General features: G+C 47.1%; 1 protein-coding gene across 1 annotated transcript in view; it reads right to left on the reverse strand.

The window, feature by feature from the left end:
* Positions 1 to 16,952, reverse strand: part of LOC121271335 (asialoglycoprotein receptor 1-like) — a 30,108-nt gene continuing 13,156 nt past the window's right edge. The window contains exons 4-8 of the mRNA XM_041177273.1: positions 15,299 to 15,370; positions 5,465 to 5,542; positions 4,336 to 4,487; positions 2,752 to 2,864; positions 1 to 862 (exon numbers count right to left, since the gene is read on the reverse strand). Of these exons, the coding sequence (XP_041033207.1) occupies positions 733 to 862; positions 2,752 to 2,864; positions 4,336 to 4,487; positions 5,465 to 5,542; positions 15,299 to 15,370 (545 nt within the window). The 3' untranslated portion in view covers positions 1 to 732. The remainder of the gene's footprint in view (positions 863 to 2,751; positions 2,865 to 4,335; positions 4,488 to 5,464; positions 5,543 to 15,298; positions 15,371 to 16,952) is intronic.

Raw genomic sequence — 16,952 nt, forward strand, 5'->3', positions numbered from 1 at the left:
GAACTCCAAAACTTTTACTTTATTCAGAAGTTTCACATCATAAATGTTGAGCGAAGCTTTACAAAACTTGTCAGAACACAAAATAAAAAGAATCATAAAATCATTCAGCAACAGAAAGGGGTCATTCACCCACCATGCCTGTGCCAGCTATTTGAAAGGGCTATTTAACTAGTCTCATATCCCTCCTGCTCTTTCCCGGTCACCCTGCTAACGTTGCCTTGCTGTGCCACGCTGTTGCTGTAATGCAGACGAAAGATGAATATAGTCAATGATGGGATGGGACCCACAACAATGTGAAGCACATTCAGGTTGAATTTCTGTGTGATAGACAGGGCGGGGATATGGGTGGAGTCTCCTGATCAGGTGCTGTGACTTCAGTGTAAAATCTCAAAGATTCCACGCCACTATTTCAAAGAGGAGCAGGGGAGCTCTCCTGGGTGTCCTTGGCCAATACTTAACCATTAATCAACATTGCAAAAACAGATTATCTGTACATTTATCACATTGCTGTTTGTGGGAGCTTGCTGTATGTAAATTGGCTGCCACATTTCTTACATTACAACAGTGACTACATTTCAGAAGTGCTTCACTGGCTGTGAGCTTTGCAATATCGGGGAGTGATGAAAGGTGCTATATAAATGCAAATAGAGCTGAGCAGAGAGGTACAAAGTAGTTAGTGCTTTCACATTCCAAATGCTCAATAGCCACAGTGCACCAGACTTGGCAACATGCTTAATGCTGGGCCTCAATTTCACAGATGAAGTAATCTTCCACAGTACATGGGGCATCGTTCCACAACCCATCCATCCACAGGTGAGCACAGCCTTCAAGATGGCTGTTTGGTTCTCCCGGCATCCAGAATCTGAGGAACAAAACCCGGTTATTGCAGTATCCAATGCCGGAGATTCACCACTGTAGCGCAGGCAATATAGTGCTCCCTTTAATGAACAAATCATACCATCAAGAGACCATTTAGGATTCTCATCCATGGCCTTGCCCCCTCACTATCTCTGTAACCTCCTCCAGCCTCAGAACACCTCGGGATCTCTGCGTTGATCCGGTTCCGGCCTCTTGCCCATCCCCGACTTTCATTGTTCTACTATTAGTGGCTGTGCCTTCAGCTGTCTGTGTCCAAACCTCTGGAATTTCCTCCCTAACCTCTCTACTCCTCTTTCCTCTGTTATGATGTTCCTTGAAACCCACCCCTTTGACTAAACCTTTGGTCACCTGTCCCAATATCTCCTTATATGGTTTGGTGTCAAATTTTATTTGAAAACCGTTCCTGTGAAATGCCTCAGGAAGTTTTACTTTGTTAAAGGTGCTATATAAATGCAACTTGTTGTTGCTGAAGATATTGTTTCAAGGGACAGTTGGGATGCCATTCTGAGAGATGATTCCCACCATCACACTTGTCAGGAAGATACAATAATGTCCATAATATTACTGGAATTTATTGTAACAGAGTCTGTGCTTATGTGTCTATACACACGTGTGTGTGTGTGTGTGTGTGTGTGTGTGTGTGTGTGTGACTTAATTGAATTAGAGGCAGATAGCCGGGGTGCTTTGATGTAAGAAAAGAAGTTAGGTTTGAAATGTTAATTAAGTAAACACAAGGAAGGTTTAGAATGTGAAGTGTAAAGGGGGCAATTTGCATTTTTTAACAAACTAGTGTGGCTTGAATCCAAAAGTAGGGGTGTAATGTACACCTAGCCAGCAGAAGTAGTAAGAAATAGTGTGTTTATTTTTCCCAGAGAATACTGGTGGAATTGGTACTATGATAGATTTTTTATTACTCGAGGGGTAAAGTTCAAAAGACATAGTGAAACAATGGGTATTTGCATTCAAAGGGAAAAATAAGAATAAAGGAGTGAAGGCTGTGTGTAAGGGTAAGCAGTCTAAGATTCAACAAGTGTGAAATGCCTTCAGCCTGTATGTACCAAACTGCTGCCTTCAGGGACTGAAATTAAGATAACTCACTTTGAATTTGACTGTTCAGGGTATCATTTAATTTGCCTGGGTCTTTTAAAATGTGTTTTACTTAACGAAAGTATAACTGGGAGTCAGATTAAGTAGAGGATTTAGATGTTATCATAGTAGTAATTTGTACATCTATGTATGTATTTAAAGTCTATTAATCTTCTATTTCTTCTATTAATAAATGTTTAATCTAGTTTTGTAAAAACCTGTAAGACGTGGTGGTCTTATTACTACTGAATTCAAGGCCCGCATCTCGAAATTTATACAAATTGCAAAACAAGTTGTGGTAGTTGTTTCAAGTTTCCCTTTGGGATTTGAACAATTCAGCATTTACCATCAGCTGTGCCATTACATACTGCACATCAGACATGAGCATTGCCATAAAAAGACACCTGTTGAAGCTTTTCCTCTTGCATTCATCAGGTCAATTTGCAAGAATACCAAATTGTAAAGGGAACAATAATTTATACTGCATGAGAAGAGATTGGTTGGCAAGTAGACTCTCATTGGTAGAGGTATTGCCATGGAGAATGCAAGGTGAAAAGCTCCGACAACATGTCTTTTTATCAGCAAGTTTTATACTAACAAACATTTACATATCAGTTCTTCATCACTGAGGAGGCTTTATAATGCAATAATTATTGTTAACAATATCTAGCTCTGAGACGATATTGGAACCTATGTTTTTACATTAAGTAATAAAAAACTGCACTTTGAGTCGCTCACAAAGCCAGTGTCTGGCACGTGGGTTTTGTGCCTTTTGACTAAACTTACTTTGGTGTTGTGTTGTAATCTGTGCCATCGACCCATTGCCATTTATTCTTACCAATGTGATCGCTCAGGCCAATCCAGAATCTCTTGGACTGTGTTTCCAGGGTAGCAAAATGCTGCACAAGGATGGGAATAGAACATTATTTGTATTTTTTTATTCTTTCTTCAGATGAGTGTGATTCATTTCCCATCCTTAACTGCCATTCAGAATTAAAGATGAATCTCCAGGACATTGCAAAAGCCAAACCTGCTCAACAAATCATCGGTGCATTGTGTTGACTCCTTTTCCTACTAGGAGCCAGTCTAGGTGCGCTTTGAGCAGTGTCTAAATTCCCTCTCTGTGATCCGCCAAGCCCCAGATTCTTGGCTTGATACAGCAAGGCTCAGCTGGCATTGGAATAAAAACAGGAAGCACTGGGAAAACTCAGCAGCTCTGGCAGCATCTGTGGAGCTGGCATCGAGTCAGCCCCACCCCCCCACCCCCTCGCAAACCGGAAAGCACAGTGCCGAACCGACGCTGTGGTGACAGGGAGAGGAAAGTTGGCCCCCATTATCCCTCGAGGGATATTAGGGATCTGAATGAATTGCCATCAGCAGCACTGGAAACCCCAGTCCCAACTCGTCCCATATCCCATCCGCTCTGTCACACTCCAACGTCCCATCCTGTGCAACTCTGCTCCTACCCCTGCCTCATGGAATCCAGCCTCATCCCTCCATCGCCACCCCACATCCCCCCCCGCCACACCTCCCACCACCACCACTGCAACAACCCCCCCCCCCAGCCAAAAGCCAAAGCACGCTATTTTTATCTCATCTCCTTAATTGGAATACTCATAGCAACACAGGAACAGCATGAGGCCATTCAGCCCCTCAAGCCGCTCCCAACAATCTATTAGATTACCTTTTCACTCGAGGGGTCAGGTTCCAATTTTTGCGGGGGCTGGGGAGTGAGCTTCAGAAAGGAAAGGCAATAGATGAATAGAAATTTATCTCAATGCCATCCACCTACTTGGTTCTGTAACCAAAGGAAATTCTTCCTGGCTTAGATCTGGAAAGTGTTAGCTGCCCTATTTAGATCATTGGAGGTCAAGAGTACAAAAGGCAGTCATTGTTCTTGTGCTAGCTCTCTGAAAAGGTCTGCAATTAATCCCAGCTTTTTCCTACAATTCTGTAAATCAGCCCTCTTCAGGAACATGTCCAACTGTCCTTCAGAAAGTTCCAGTGGAATCTGATTCTTTCAGTGTGTTCCAGATCTTAGCAATCCTCTGTGTAAAAACATTTCTCCTCATTTTCCCTTGTCCCAATTATTTTCAATTTATGACCACTGGTTACTGACCCACTTTCCAGAAAAGCTAGTTCCTCCCCAACTACTTTATCAACACCGCCCCCACCACCCCACCCTCGGCCCGCCACTCAGAACTTTGAAAAACTGCCTCAGGGCGCCCAGCTTTCTGCTTGAAGGAGAACAGTCCAAACTTTTCCACGTAACTGAACCCCTTCATCCTTTCTCTGTACCCTCTCCAACACCAGACTCTCGATCACACACACACACACACACACAGACAGAGCGTGTAAACCTGGCTTCACCTGCTCATAAACACTGTTAACGACCAGAAGGTGGGCCCCGCGGAGGGAACAGTACAAACTGCTCGAGTTCCAGGAGGCTTTTTCAGTTGAATAGTAGTAACAGCTGTCATTGAAGTGTATCCAATGGCGAGGGCACTGAAGGTTCTGACACGCTGAAAAACATTTTAACATTTATTCACCTGTCAACATCGAGAGGCCAAATCAACAAAAATAGCGTCAATTTTACTAAATTAACCCCAACGCAGAGGAAGTGACTTTCAGTCAACCACAGTTTTCAGGTTTAAGAGCATGTTTTTAGTGCGCCAAATTCCCCTTCAATTCTGGCCTCTTGCACTTCCCCAGTTGCCATCACTTCATGTTTGGAGGTTTCGCATCAGCTGCTGAAGCCTTAAACTCTTGTTACCCGCCACCGGGGATTATCCGGCCGGTCCCACTGAAAGTCAATGGGCTTCTGCCTGAGACCCCCGCCACAGTGGAGCTGGCGAATCCCGGCCCTATCGTTACCTCCCCAAAACCTCTCGGCATCTCCAGCTCTCCAAGGCGATTCCCCTAAAACCTACCTCCCTCGGGCTCAGTCAGACCGCTGAGCATTTACATATCGACAGGCACTCAGGTGTAACCTTCCCCCTCTGAACTCGAAGCAAGTGGGAGTGATGGTCTGCTTTGGGGTGGGGTGGGGGTGACTGACCACCCGCGATCCTGCGCTGTCCAGCGCCATGAAATCTGCAATTCCCACCCACCCCACACCCCACCCCAGGCGCTCGCTGACTCCCATGGTGGGGGCAGGCTGGAAGTGGACGTCCCTGCCCACGAAGTCTCTCCCTCGCCGGGCGCACGCCCCTTACATACACCGCGGTGAAAGTGAAGGTCCCAACTCCCCACTGGCCGGGAATTTAATTCGGGTGAGCTGGCCTTTTAACGAACATGCCCGACCTTGCTGATGTGTGCACAAGGACTTCCCAACATTGCTCATTGGAGAGTTTGACCCACCTTTCCCCCGGGAACAGAATTCCAGAAGGGTCATCCCGCTGTCAGGAAACTGAGTTTATGACCGGACGCCCAATTAATTTCTCCCCCCCCCTTCCCGCTGATAGGGGACTGGAAGACTTTGCCTTAAAGGTGTACTCACCAGGTTCTGGTAACATTTCCAGTTTGCTGGTCACGGAGTTGATTAAATTAACGGTGTTCTTTGTTAACTCTGCCAAAACTAAACAGCAAGAGGGAATCACGAGTAGATCATACAGCATGGCCGGTATAAACAAAGCAATTTATTACACTCCCTCTCCTACACACACCCTCACACTAACTCCCTCCCTCCCCTACATACACACTCACACTAACTCCCTCCCTCCCCTACACACACACTCACTCATTACACTCCCTCCCCTACACACACCCTCACACTAACTCCCTCCCTCCCCTACATACACACTCATACTAACTCCCTCCCTCCCCTACATACACACTCACACTAACTCCCTCCCTCCCCTACATACACACTCATACTAACTCCCTCCCTCCCCTACATACACACTCATACTAACTCCCTCCCTCCCCTACATACACACTCACACTAACTCCCTCCCTCCCCTACATACACACTCATACTAACTCCCTCCCTCCCCTACATACACACTCACACTAACTCCCTCCCTCCCCTACACACACACTCACTCATTACACTCCCTCCCCTACATACACACTCACTCATTACACTCCCTCTCCTACACACACCCTCACACTAACTCCCTCCCTCCCCTACATACACACTCACACTAACTCCCTCCCTCCCCTACACACACACTCACTCATTACACTCCCTCCCCTACACACACCCTCACACTAACTCCCTCCCTCCCCTACATACACACTCATACTAACTCCCTCCCTCCCCTACATACACACTCACACTAACTCCCTCCCTCCCCTACATACACACTCACACTAACTCCCTCCCTCCCCTACATACACACTCACACTAACTCCCTCCCTCCCCTACATACACACTCATACTAACTCCCTCCCTCCCCTACATACACACTCATACTAACTCCCTCCCTCCCCTACATACACACTCATACTAACTCCCTCCCTCCCCTACATACACACTCATACTAACTCCCTCCCTCCCCTACATACACACTCACACTAACTCCCTCCCTCTCCTACACACACACTCACTCATTACACTCCCTCCCCTACACACACACTCATACTAACTCCCTCCCCTACACACACACTCACTCATTACACTCCCTCCCCTACACACACACTCATACTAACTCCCTCCCCTACACACACACTCACTCATTACACTCCCTCCCCTACACACACACTCATACTAACTCCCTCCCCTACACACACTCACTCATTACACTCCCTCCCCTACACACACACTCATACTAACTCCCTCCCCTACACACACACTCACTCATTACACTCCCTCCCCTACACACACACTCATACTAACTCCCTCCCCTACATACACACTCATACTAACTCCCTCCCTCCCCTATACACACACTCACTCATTACACTCCCTCCCCTACACACACACTCATACTAACTCCCTCCCCTACACACACACTCACTCATTACACTCCCTCCCCTACACACACACTCATACTAACTCCCTCCCCTACACACACACTCACTCATTACACTCCCTCCCCTACACACACACTCATACTAACTCCCTCCCCTACACACACACTCACTCATTACACTCCCTCCCCTACACACACACTCATACTAACTCCCTCCCCTACACACACACTCACTCATTACACTCCCTCCCCTACACACACACTCATACTAACTCCCTCCCCTACACACACACTCATACTAACTCCCTCCCTCCCTTACACACATTCAATCATTACACTCCCTCCCTTACACACACACTCATACTAACTCCCTCCCCTACACACACACTCATACTAACTCCCTCCCCTACACACATACTCATACTAACTCCCTCCCTCCCCTACACACACTAACTCATTACACTCCCTCCCCTACACACGCACATACTAACTCCCTACCTCCCCTACACAAACTAACTCATTACACTCCCTCCCCTACGCACACACTCACACTAACTCCCTCCCTCCCCTACACTCACTAACACTCGCTCATTAACACTCCCTCCACTACAAACATACTCACGCACACAAACATACTTGCATACCTGCAAACACAAGCACATATACTAACTCACTCTCTCCCGTACACTTACTCACTAACACTCATTCACTTATGTACACACACAACGCACACAAAGACACTAACTCATTAACACTCCCTTACACACACAAACCCATTTGAAGGAGGGACGTTGGTTGAGGGAGGGTAGTTTCAGTTGAGGGAATGATGTTGGCTTTTTTTATAAAAACAAAAAACTGCAGATGCTGGAAATTCAAAACAAAAACAGAATTACCTGGAAAAACTCAGCAGGTCTGGCAGCATTGGCGGAGAAGAAAAGAGTTGACGTTTTGAGTCCTCATGACCCTTCAACAGAACTAGATGAATCCAAGGAGAGGGGTGAAATATAAGCTGGTTTAAGGTGGGGGGAGGGGGGTTTGGGTAGGGAGAGAGAAGTGGGGGGGAGTGTGGTTGTAGGGACAAACAAGCAGTGATAGGAGCAGATCATCAAAAGATGTCACAGACAACAGAACAAAAGAACACAGGTGGTAAAGTTGGTGATATTATCTAAACAAATGTGCTAATTAAGAATGGATGGTAGGGCACTCAAGGTATAGCTCTAGTGGGGGTGGGAGGAGCATAAAATATTTAAAAATATTTTAAAAATAATGGAAATAGGTGGGAAAAGAAAAATCTATATAAATTATTTGAAAAAACAAAAGGAAAGGGGAAGAAACAGAAAGGGGATGGGGATGGAGGAGGGTGTTCAAGATCTAAAGTTGTTGAATTCATATTCAGTCCCGAAGGCTGTAAAGTGCCTAGTCGGAAGATGAGGTGCTGTTCCTCCTGTTTGCATTGGGCTTCAACGGAACAATGCAGCAAGCCAAGGATAGACATGTGGGCAAGAGAGCAGGGTGGAGTGTTAAAACGGCAAGGGACAGGGAGGTTTGGGTCATTCTTGCGGACAAACCGCAGGTGTTCTGCAAAGCGGTCGCCCAGTTTACGTTTGGTCTCTCCAATGTAGAGGAGACCACATTGGGAGCAACGAATGCAGTAGACTAAGTTGGGGGAAAGGCAAGTGAAATGCTGCTTCACTTGAAAGGAGTGTTTGGGCCCTTGGATGGTGAGGAGAGAGGAAGTGAAGGGGCAGGTGTTACATCTTTTGCGTGGGCATGGGGTGGTGCCATAGGTGGGGGTTGAGGAGTAGGGGGTGATGGAGGAGTGGACCAGGGTGTCTCGGAGGGAGCGATCCCTACGGAATGCCGACAGGGGGGGTGAAGGGAAGATGTGTTTGGTGGTGGCATCATGCTGGAGTTGGCGGAAATGGCACAGGATGATCCTTTGAATGTGGAGGCAGGTGGGGTGATAAGTGAGGACAAGGGGGACCCTATCATGTTTCTGGGAGGGAGGAGAAGGCGTGAGGGCGGATGTGTGGGAGATGGGCCGAACACGGTTGAGTGCCCTGTCAACGACCGTGGGTGGAAAACCTCGGTTAAGGAAGAAGGAGGACATGTCAGAGGAACTGTTTTTGAAGGTAGCATCATCGGAACAGATGCGACGGAGGCGAAGGAACTGAGAGAATGGGATGGAGTCCTTACAGGAAGCGGGGTGTGAGGAGCTGTAGTCAAGGTAGCTGTGGGAGTCGGTAGGCTTGTAATGGATATTGGTGGACAATCTATCACCAGAAATTGAGACAGAGAGGTCAAAGAAGGAAAGGGAAGTGTCAGAGATGGACCATGTGAAAATGATGGAGGGGTGGAGATTGGAAGCAAAATTAATAAATTTTTCCAAGTCCCGACGAAAGCATGAAGCAGCACCAAAGTAATCATCGAGGTACCGGAGAAAGAGTTGTGGAAGGGGGCTGGAGTAGGACTGGAACAAGGAATGTTCCACATACCCCATAAAGAGACAGGCATAGCTGGGGCCCATGCAGGTACCCATAGCCACACCTTTTATTTGGAGGAAGTGAGAGGAGTTGAAGGAAAAATTGTTCAGCGTGAGAACAAGTTCAGCCAGATGGAGGAGAGTAGTGGTGGATGGGGATTGTTCGGGCCTCTGTTCGAGGAAGAAGCAAAGGGCCCTCAGACCATCCTGGTGGGGGATGGAGGTGTAAAAGGATTGGACGTCCATGGTGAAGAGGAAGTGGTTGGGGCCAGGGAACTGGAAATTGTTGATGTGACGTAAGGTGTCAGAGGAATCACGGATGTAGGTGGGAAGGGATTGGACAAGGGGAGAGAGAAGGGAGTCAAGATAACGAGAAATGAGTTCCGTAGGGCAGGAGCAAGCTGACACGATCGGTCTACCGGGGCAGTTCTGTTTGTGGATTTTGGGTAGGAGGTAGAAGCAGGCCGTCCGAGGTTGGGAGACTCTCAGGTTGGAAGCTGTGGGAGGAAGATCCCCAGAGGAGATGAGGTCAATGACAGTCCTGGAAACAGTGGCTTGATGTTCAGTGGTGGGGTCATGGTCCAGGGAGAGGTAGGAGGAAGTGTCTGCGAGTTGACGCTCAGCCTCCGCGAGGTAGAGGTCAGTGCGCCAGATAACAACAGCACCACCCTTGTCAGCGGGTTTGATGACAATGTCAGGGTTGGACCTGAGAGAACGAAGTGCAGTAAGTTCAGAGAGAGACAGATTAGAATGGGTGAGAGGAGCAGAGAAATTGAGACGACTAATGTCGTGCCGACAGTTCTCAATGAACAGATCAAGAGAAGGTAAGAATCCAGAGGGAGGGGTCCAGGTGGAGGGAGAATATTGGAGATGGGTAAAAGGATCTGTTGAACGGGGAGAGGACTCCTGCCCAAAGAACTGAGCCCGGAGACGAAGACGGCGGAAGAAGAGTTCAGCATCGTGCTGAGCCCGAAATCCATTGAGATGAGGGCGTAAGGGTATGAAACTAAGTCCTTTGCTGAGCACTGAACGTTCAGCATCGGAGAGGGGAAGGTCAGGGGGTATAGTGAATACACGGCTGGGGTTGGGATTGGATGATGGGATGGGGACGGAGGAACAGGCAGGGGTGGAGGGTCCTAGATGGGTGTTGGTGTCGATGAGTTGTTGGAGCATGCATTCCTTAGCACTTGAGAGAAAGAGAAAAAGTTTCTTGTTGAGGCGTCGGATGAGCCGAAGGATAAAATGAAACTGGGGGCACGCGCAGCTTTGAAAAAGGGTACGGCGGTGCTGCTGGAGGGAGAGGTCGAGTGTGTTCATATGGCGGTGCATGGCACTGAGAGTGGATTTCAGAATGTGACGGGAACAGCAGCCCGAGAAACGTTTTATGTCCCAGAGATACCTGTAATCCTGGGTGGGTTCGAAACATGAGGGGTGGAATTTCAGTTGAAATCCATGTGGAGTAAGTTGGAGATGAGAAAGGAGATATGGCTGTGAAAGCGGGTTTTAGTAAACACCTTGCCTAACCCTAACCCCCTCCACTTCTCTCCCCCCAACTGACCCCCCCCCCGCCCCACCTTAAACCAGCTTATATATCACCCCTCTCCTTGGATTCACCTAGTTCTGTTGAAGGGTCATGAGGACTCGAAACATCAACTCTTTTCTTCTCCGCCGATGCTGCCAGACCTGCTGAGTTTTTCCAGGTAATTCTGTATTTGTTTTGGCTTTTTTTATATTCATTCATGGGATGTGGGCATCACTGGCTGGACCAGCATTTACTGCCCATCCCAAATTGCCCTTGCTCAGAGGGTATTTAAGGGTCTGGAGTCACATGTAGGCCAGACCAGGCAAAGACAACAGATTTCTACCCCTAAAGGGGATTAGTGAACCAGATGGGTTTTTATGACAATCATTTAAGGTCATCAGCAAACTTTTAATTCCAGATTTTTATTGGAATCAAGTTTCATGTTTTGCCATGGTGGAGTTTGAACCCGGGTCTCTGGAATACTAGTCAGTGACAATACCACTATGCCCATGGGAGGGAAGAATGTTGATTGAGGGAGGGTACTTGATTGAGCGAGGAATGTCGATTGAGGGAAGAATGTTGATGGGGGGATGTTGATTAAGGGAGCGATGTTGGTTGAGGAAGGGTAGTAGGTTGAGAGAGGGTAGTTGGTTGAGGGAAGGAAGTTAATTGAAGGAGGTTGGTTGGTTGAGGGAGGGTAGTTGATTAAGAGGGGAGGGTAGTTGGTTGAGGGAATGATGTTGATTGAGGGACGGATATTGATTCAGGGAGTATGTTGTTTGAAAGAAGGTAGTTGGTTGAGGTAGGTAGTTGATTGAGGGAGGGTAGTTGGTTGAGGGAGTGAAGTTAATTGAAGGAGGTTGGTTGGTTGAGGGAGGGTAGTTGATTAAGAGGGGAGGGTAGTTGGTTGAGGGAGTGATGTTGATTGAGGGACGGATGTTGATTCAGGGAGTATGTTGTTTGAAGGAAGGTAGTTGGTTGAGGTAGGTAGTCGATTGAGGGAGGGTAGTTGGTTGAGGGAGTGAAGTTGATTGAGGGAGGGTAGTTGAGGTAAGGAAGTTGATTGAAGGAGGGTAGTTGGTTGAGGGAAGGTTGCTGAGTGAGGGAGGGTAGTTGATTCAGGGAGGGTAGTTGATTCAGGGAGGGTAGATTGTTGAGGGAGGGTAGTTGATTCAGGGAGGGTAGTTGATTCAGGGAGGGTAGATTGTTGAGGGAGGGTAGTTGATTGAGGGAGGGTAGATTGTTGAGGGAAGGTTGCTGAGTGAGGGAGGGTAGATTGTTGAAGGAGGGAGGTTGATTGAGGGAGGGTAGTTGACTGAGGGAAGGTTGTTGCTTGAAGAAGGGAAGTTGATTGAGGAATGGTAGTTGGTTGAGGGAGGGTAGTTTGCTGAGGAGGGAGGAACATTGTCCAGGTTCCTTTCAGTGGAGGCTGTGACTTCTGCTCAGAGCCCCAGGCTGGGGAAGGATTGAGCGCTGCTGTCCCCTGCTGGAGACTGACCATCAATGCTCTTCATTGAACAAGAATTCAGGTCCAACCCTGACATTGTCATCAAACCCGCTGACAAGGGTGGTGCTGTTGTTGTCTGGCGCACTGACCTCTACCTCGCAGAAGCTGATTGTCAACTCGCAGACACTTCCTCCTACCTCTCCCTGGACCATGACCCCACCACTGAACATCAAGCCATTGTTTCCAGGACTGTTACTGACCTCATCTCCTCTGGAGATCTTCCTTCCACAGCTTCCAACCTGATAGTCTCCCAACCTTGGACGGCCCGCTTCTACCTCCTACCCAAAATCCACAAACAGAACTGTCCCGGCAGACTGATCGTGTCAGCCTGTTCCTGCCCCACAGAACTCATTTCTTAATATCTTGACTCCCTTCTCTCTCCCCTGTCCCTTCCCACCTACATCTGTGATTCCTCTGACACCCTACATCATATCAAAAATTTCCAGTTCCCTGGCCCCAACTGCTTCCTCTTCACCATGGACATCCAATCCCTCTACACCTCCATCCCCCACCAGGATGGTCTGAGGGCCCTTAGCTTCTTCCTCGAACAGAGGCCCGAACAATCCCCATCCACCACTACTCTCCTCTGTCTGGCTGAACTTGTTCTCACGCTGAACAATTTCTCCTTCAACTCCTCTCACTTCCTCCAAATAAAAGGTGTGGCTATGGGTACCCGCATGGGCCCCAGCTATGCCTGTCTCTTTATGGGGTATGTGGAACATTCTTTGTTCCAGTCCTATTCCGGCCCCCTTCCACAACTCTTTCTCCGCTACATCGATGATTACTTCGGTGCCGCTTTGTGCTCTTGTCGGGACTTGGAAAAATTTATTAATTTTGCTTCCAATCTCCACCCATCCATCATTTTCACGTGGTCCATCTCTGACACTTCCCTTCCCTTTCTTGACCTCTCTGTCTCAATCTCTGGTGATAGACTGTCCACCAATATTCATTACAAACTTACCGACTCCCACAGCTACCTCAACAACAGCTCCTCACACCCCGCTTCCTGTAAGGACTCCATCCCATTCTCTCAGTTCTTTCGCCTCCGTTGCATCTGTTCTGATGATGCTACCTTCAAAAACAGTTCCTCTGACATGTCCTCCTTCTTCCTTAACTGAGGTTTTCCATCCACAGTGGTTGACAGGGTCCTCAACTGTGTCCGGCCCATCTCCCGCGCATCTGCCCTCACGCCTTCTCCTCCCTCCCAGAAACATGATAGGGTCCCCCTTGTCCTCACTTATCACCCCACCAGCCTCCGCATTCAAAGGATCATCCTTCACCATTTCCGCCAACTCCAGCATGATGCCACCACCAAACACATCTTCCCTTCACCCCCACTGGCGACATTCCACAGGGATCATTCCCTCTGGGACACCCTGGCCCACTCCTCCATCACCCCCTACACCTCAACCCCCTCCCACGGGACCTTCCCATGCAACCGCAGAAGGGGCACCACCTGCCCCTTTACTTCCCCTCTCCTCACTGTCCAAAGGCCCAAACACTCCTTTCAAGTGAAGCAGCATTTCACTTGCACTTCCCTCAATTTAGTCTACTGCATTCTCTGCTCCCAATGTGGTCTCCTCTATGTTGGAGGGACCAAACGCAGACTGGGTGACCGCTTTGCAGAACACCTTCAGTCTGTCCACAAGCATGACCCAGTCCTCCCTGTCACTTGCCATTTCAACACCCCACCCTGCTCTCATGCCCACATGTCTGTCCTTGGCCTGCTGCATTGTTCCAGTGAAGCTCAACGCAAACTGGAGGAACAGCATCTCATCTTCCGACTAGGCACTTTACAGCCTTCTGGACTGAATGTTGAGTTCAACAATTTTAGATCACGAACTCTCTCCTCCATCCCCATCCTCTTTCCGATTCCCCTTTTTTCCAATAATTATATAGATTTTTCTTTTCCCACCTATTTCCATTATTTTTTAATGTATTTCCATCCATTGTTTTATCTCTACCTTTTAGCCTATTTCGATCCCTTCCCCCCACCCCACCCCCACTAGGGCTATCTGTACCTTGCTTGTCCTGCTTTCTACCCTTAATGTCACCTATTAGCACACTCCTTAGATAATATCACCACCTTCAACACCTCTTTGTCCTTTTGTCTGTGACATCTTTTGGTTATCTCCACCTATCACTGGCCCTCTATCCAGGTATACCTGTCCCACCAACCCCCCCCCCCCCCACCAAAACCAGCTTATATTTCACTCTCTTCTATTTTTCCTTAATTCTGTTGAAGAGTCAAAAGGACTCGAAACGTTAACTGTGTTCCTCTCCGCAGATACTGCCAGGCCGGCTGAGTTTTTCTAGGTATTGTTATTTTTGTTTTGGATTTCCAGCATCCGAGTTTTTTGCTTTTATCCAGGAATGAAATTCCTTCGGGTTGCAGGAAGCTGATGTATATAATCAGAATGAGGTTTTGTCGAAGTTATTATTAAACACACACTAAATTAAAAGAGGAAGTCATGGCTGATTTTCTCTTTCCTGGTTGGGAGAGGTATGATGGGCTGAATGGCCTCCTTTTGTGCCATAAATTTTCTATATTTCTTTATGGGATAGAATTCTCTTCTGAGCTCCACAACTTCTATTCCTCTTTTCCTGAGGGGCTCCATTTGTGTTCATTGGGCAGGAGAACAGGGTTCCTCACACGATTCTTAGCGTGGGAGTCAAACATGAGTGCAGGCTGGCTAATTAGGTATGGGGTGCATCACAGTCAATCCCAATTCTGTCCTCACTTAATGTCCTCCTGTACACACTTGCCAATAGTGGAGACTTGGGATGGCAAAGGGGAAACATGTTCTCTGTCTAATTCTGAGTGAGATTGGGAGGGGGTTTATTTTCCCAGTTTCCACTGACTGAATCATGCAGCCACTCAATTGATCCAACACTGTCCCACTCACCTCTTTCACCCAACTGTGTCACTTCATTTCGAATACGCAGCTCGAGTTCCTTCAGTTCTGATTTGTCTGAAACTAAAGGTTTAGACTTCAGGGTTAGAATATAGGAAATTAACTCAAAATGTGTGCAGCATGAGTTACAATGCAGGGAAAATAAATCCCTTCACCTCTCTGGGTTGTATTAAGCAATTCATAACAGGATATCAACTAACGCCTGAGATTTGCAATGTACAGATTTACACTAGGAAGAGGAGATTCAGAAAGTTAATGTTTCCCCCACCCCGCCAAGGTTTGAGATGCAAGGAGAGGTAAGTTGGAGTGGGAGATGATGGAATCCAGGTTACATTGGTGGGAGAAATAGGAAGATTATATAGGACAGGTATATAGAACAACAACAACTTGCATTTAGATAGTGCCTTTAACAAAGTAAAACATCCCAAGGTATTTCACAGGAGTATTATCAGCAAAATCTGACACTCAGCTAAATAAGGAGACATTGGGACAGGTAACCCAAAAGCTTGGTCAAGGAGATAGGCTGTAAGGAGAGTCTAAAAGCAAGATAGCTGAGTGTTTTAGGAAGGAAATTTCAGAGCTTATGGCTGAGGACGTGGTCGTCCAATGGTAGAGCAGTGGAAGTCAGTGATGTCAGGGGGTCAGAATTGGAGGAGCACAGAGATCTCAGGGAGTTGTAGGTCTAGCCCCAATTCTTCAGTGTCCATCCTTCCTTCTCCAATCCCTTGCTGCCCTCCAAGTGTGCACCCTCCACCTTCAATTCACCACTGTTTCATACGCCTAATTCTGGTCTTTCATTCCCATCCATCTTCTGTTCAATGAAGCTATCTGACATAAAGATCTTATCCAATTATTGTGGAAGGCTACAATCATCAGGACTTGGGTGCTGTGTCCTAAAGTCAAACCAGAGCTTGAGTTCAAATCCCACCATGACAATCTATGCAACTAAGTCAGGTTATTTGAGAGCTGCCAGAAGTTATGGTCATTGTCACAATGATGGACTTGTGCATGAATGATGTCAATATGTAATTTCACCAGCTGATCAAACATATACTGAACTGTTTAAAAAGGATTTTTTAAAGACAAGAAAGGACACTGACTAAAGATGGCTGCAAGTCACCTGGCATTTGGTAATTCCAGTGACTAGTTTCTGGAAAGTTTCAATGTGGAATACAAGTCAGAGATGCCACAACATCCTTCTCTGGAATTTCACACCAGAGGATGTCAAGAACTACTTCAAAACAATTTACTGAGAAATATACCGGACATAACATTTTACATTTCTGTAAGACTACCTCTCCAGCAAAAGAAAATCTGCTAGGACAATAGTGACATGAAATATATTTTCCTATCTCATCACGGTGGATAATGATCCATTCAAAGAGCTAATGGCTGGGACATTTCAGAATCTACTCACCCCTTGGCATGAAACAAAAGCAACTTACAATTTAGACAAGTAACAAATCCATTCTAAAATCATTATGGGGAGAGAGAGGTCATGTGACTGAAGTAATCATTTTGAAATCTCTTTTATACAAGCTGCTAAAGACAGAAGCATTCAGTAGTCTGGAAAAGTTATCAATTGAGCAGTAGGGAGCTCCCCTTCTCTCCTCTCCCAAGTTAAGGCCCTATACCTTACAGTTTA

The sequence above is a fragment of the Carcharodon carcharias genome, chromosome 30, assembly GCF_017639515.1.
Source record: "Carcharodon carcharias isolate sCarCar2 chromosome 30, sCarCar2.pri, whole genome shotgun sequence".
Classification (NCBI taxonomy): domain Eukaryota; kingdom Metazoa; phylum Chordata; class Chondrichthyes; order Lamniformes; family Lamnidae; genus Carcharodon; species Carcharodon carcharias.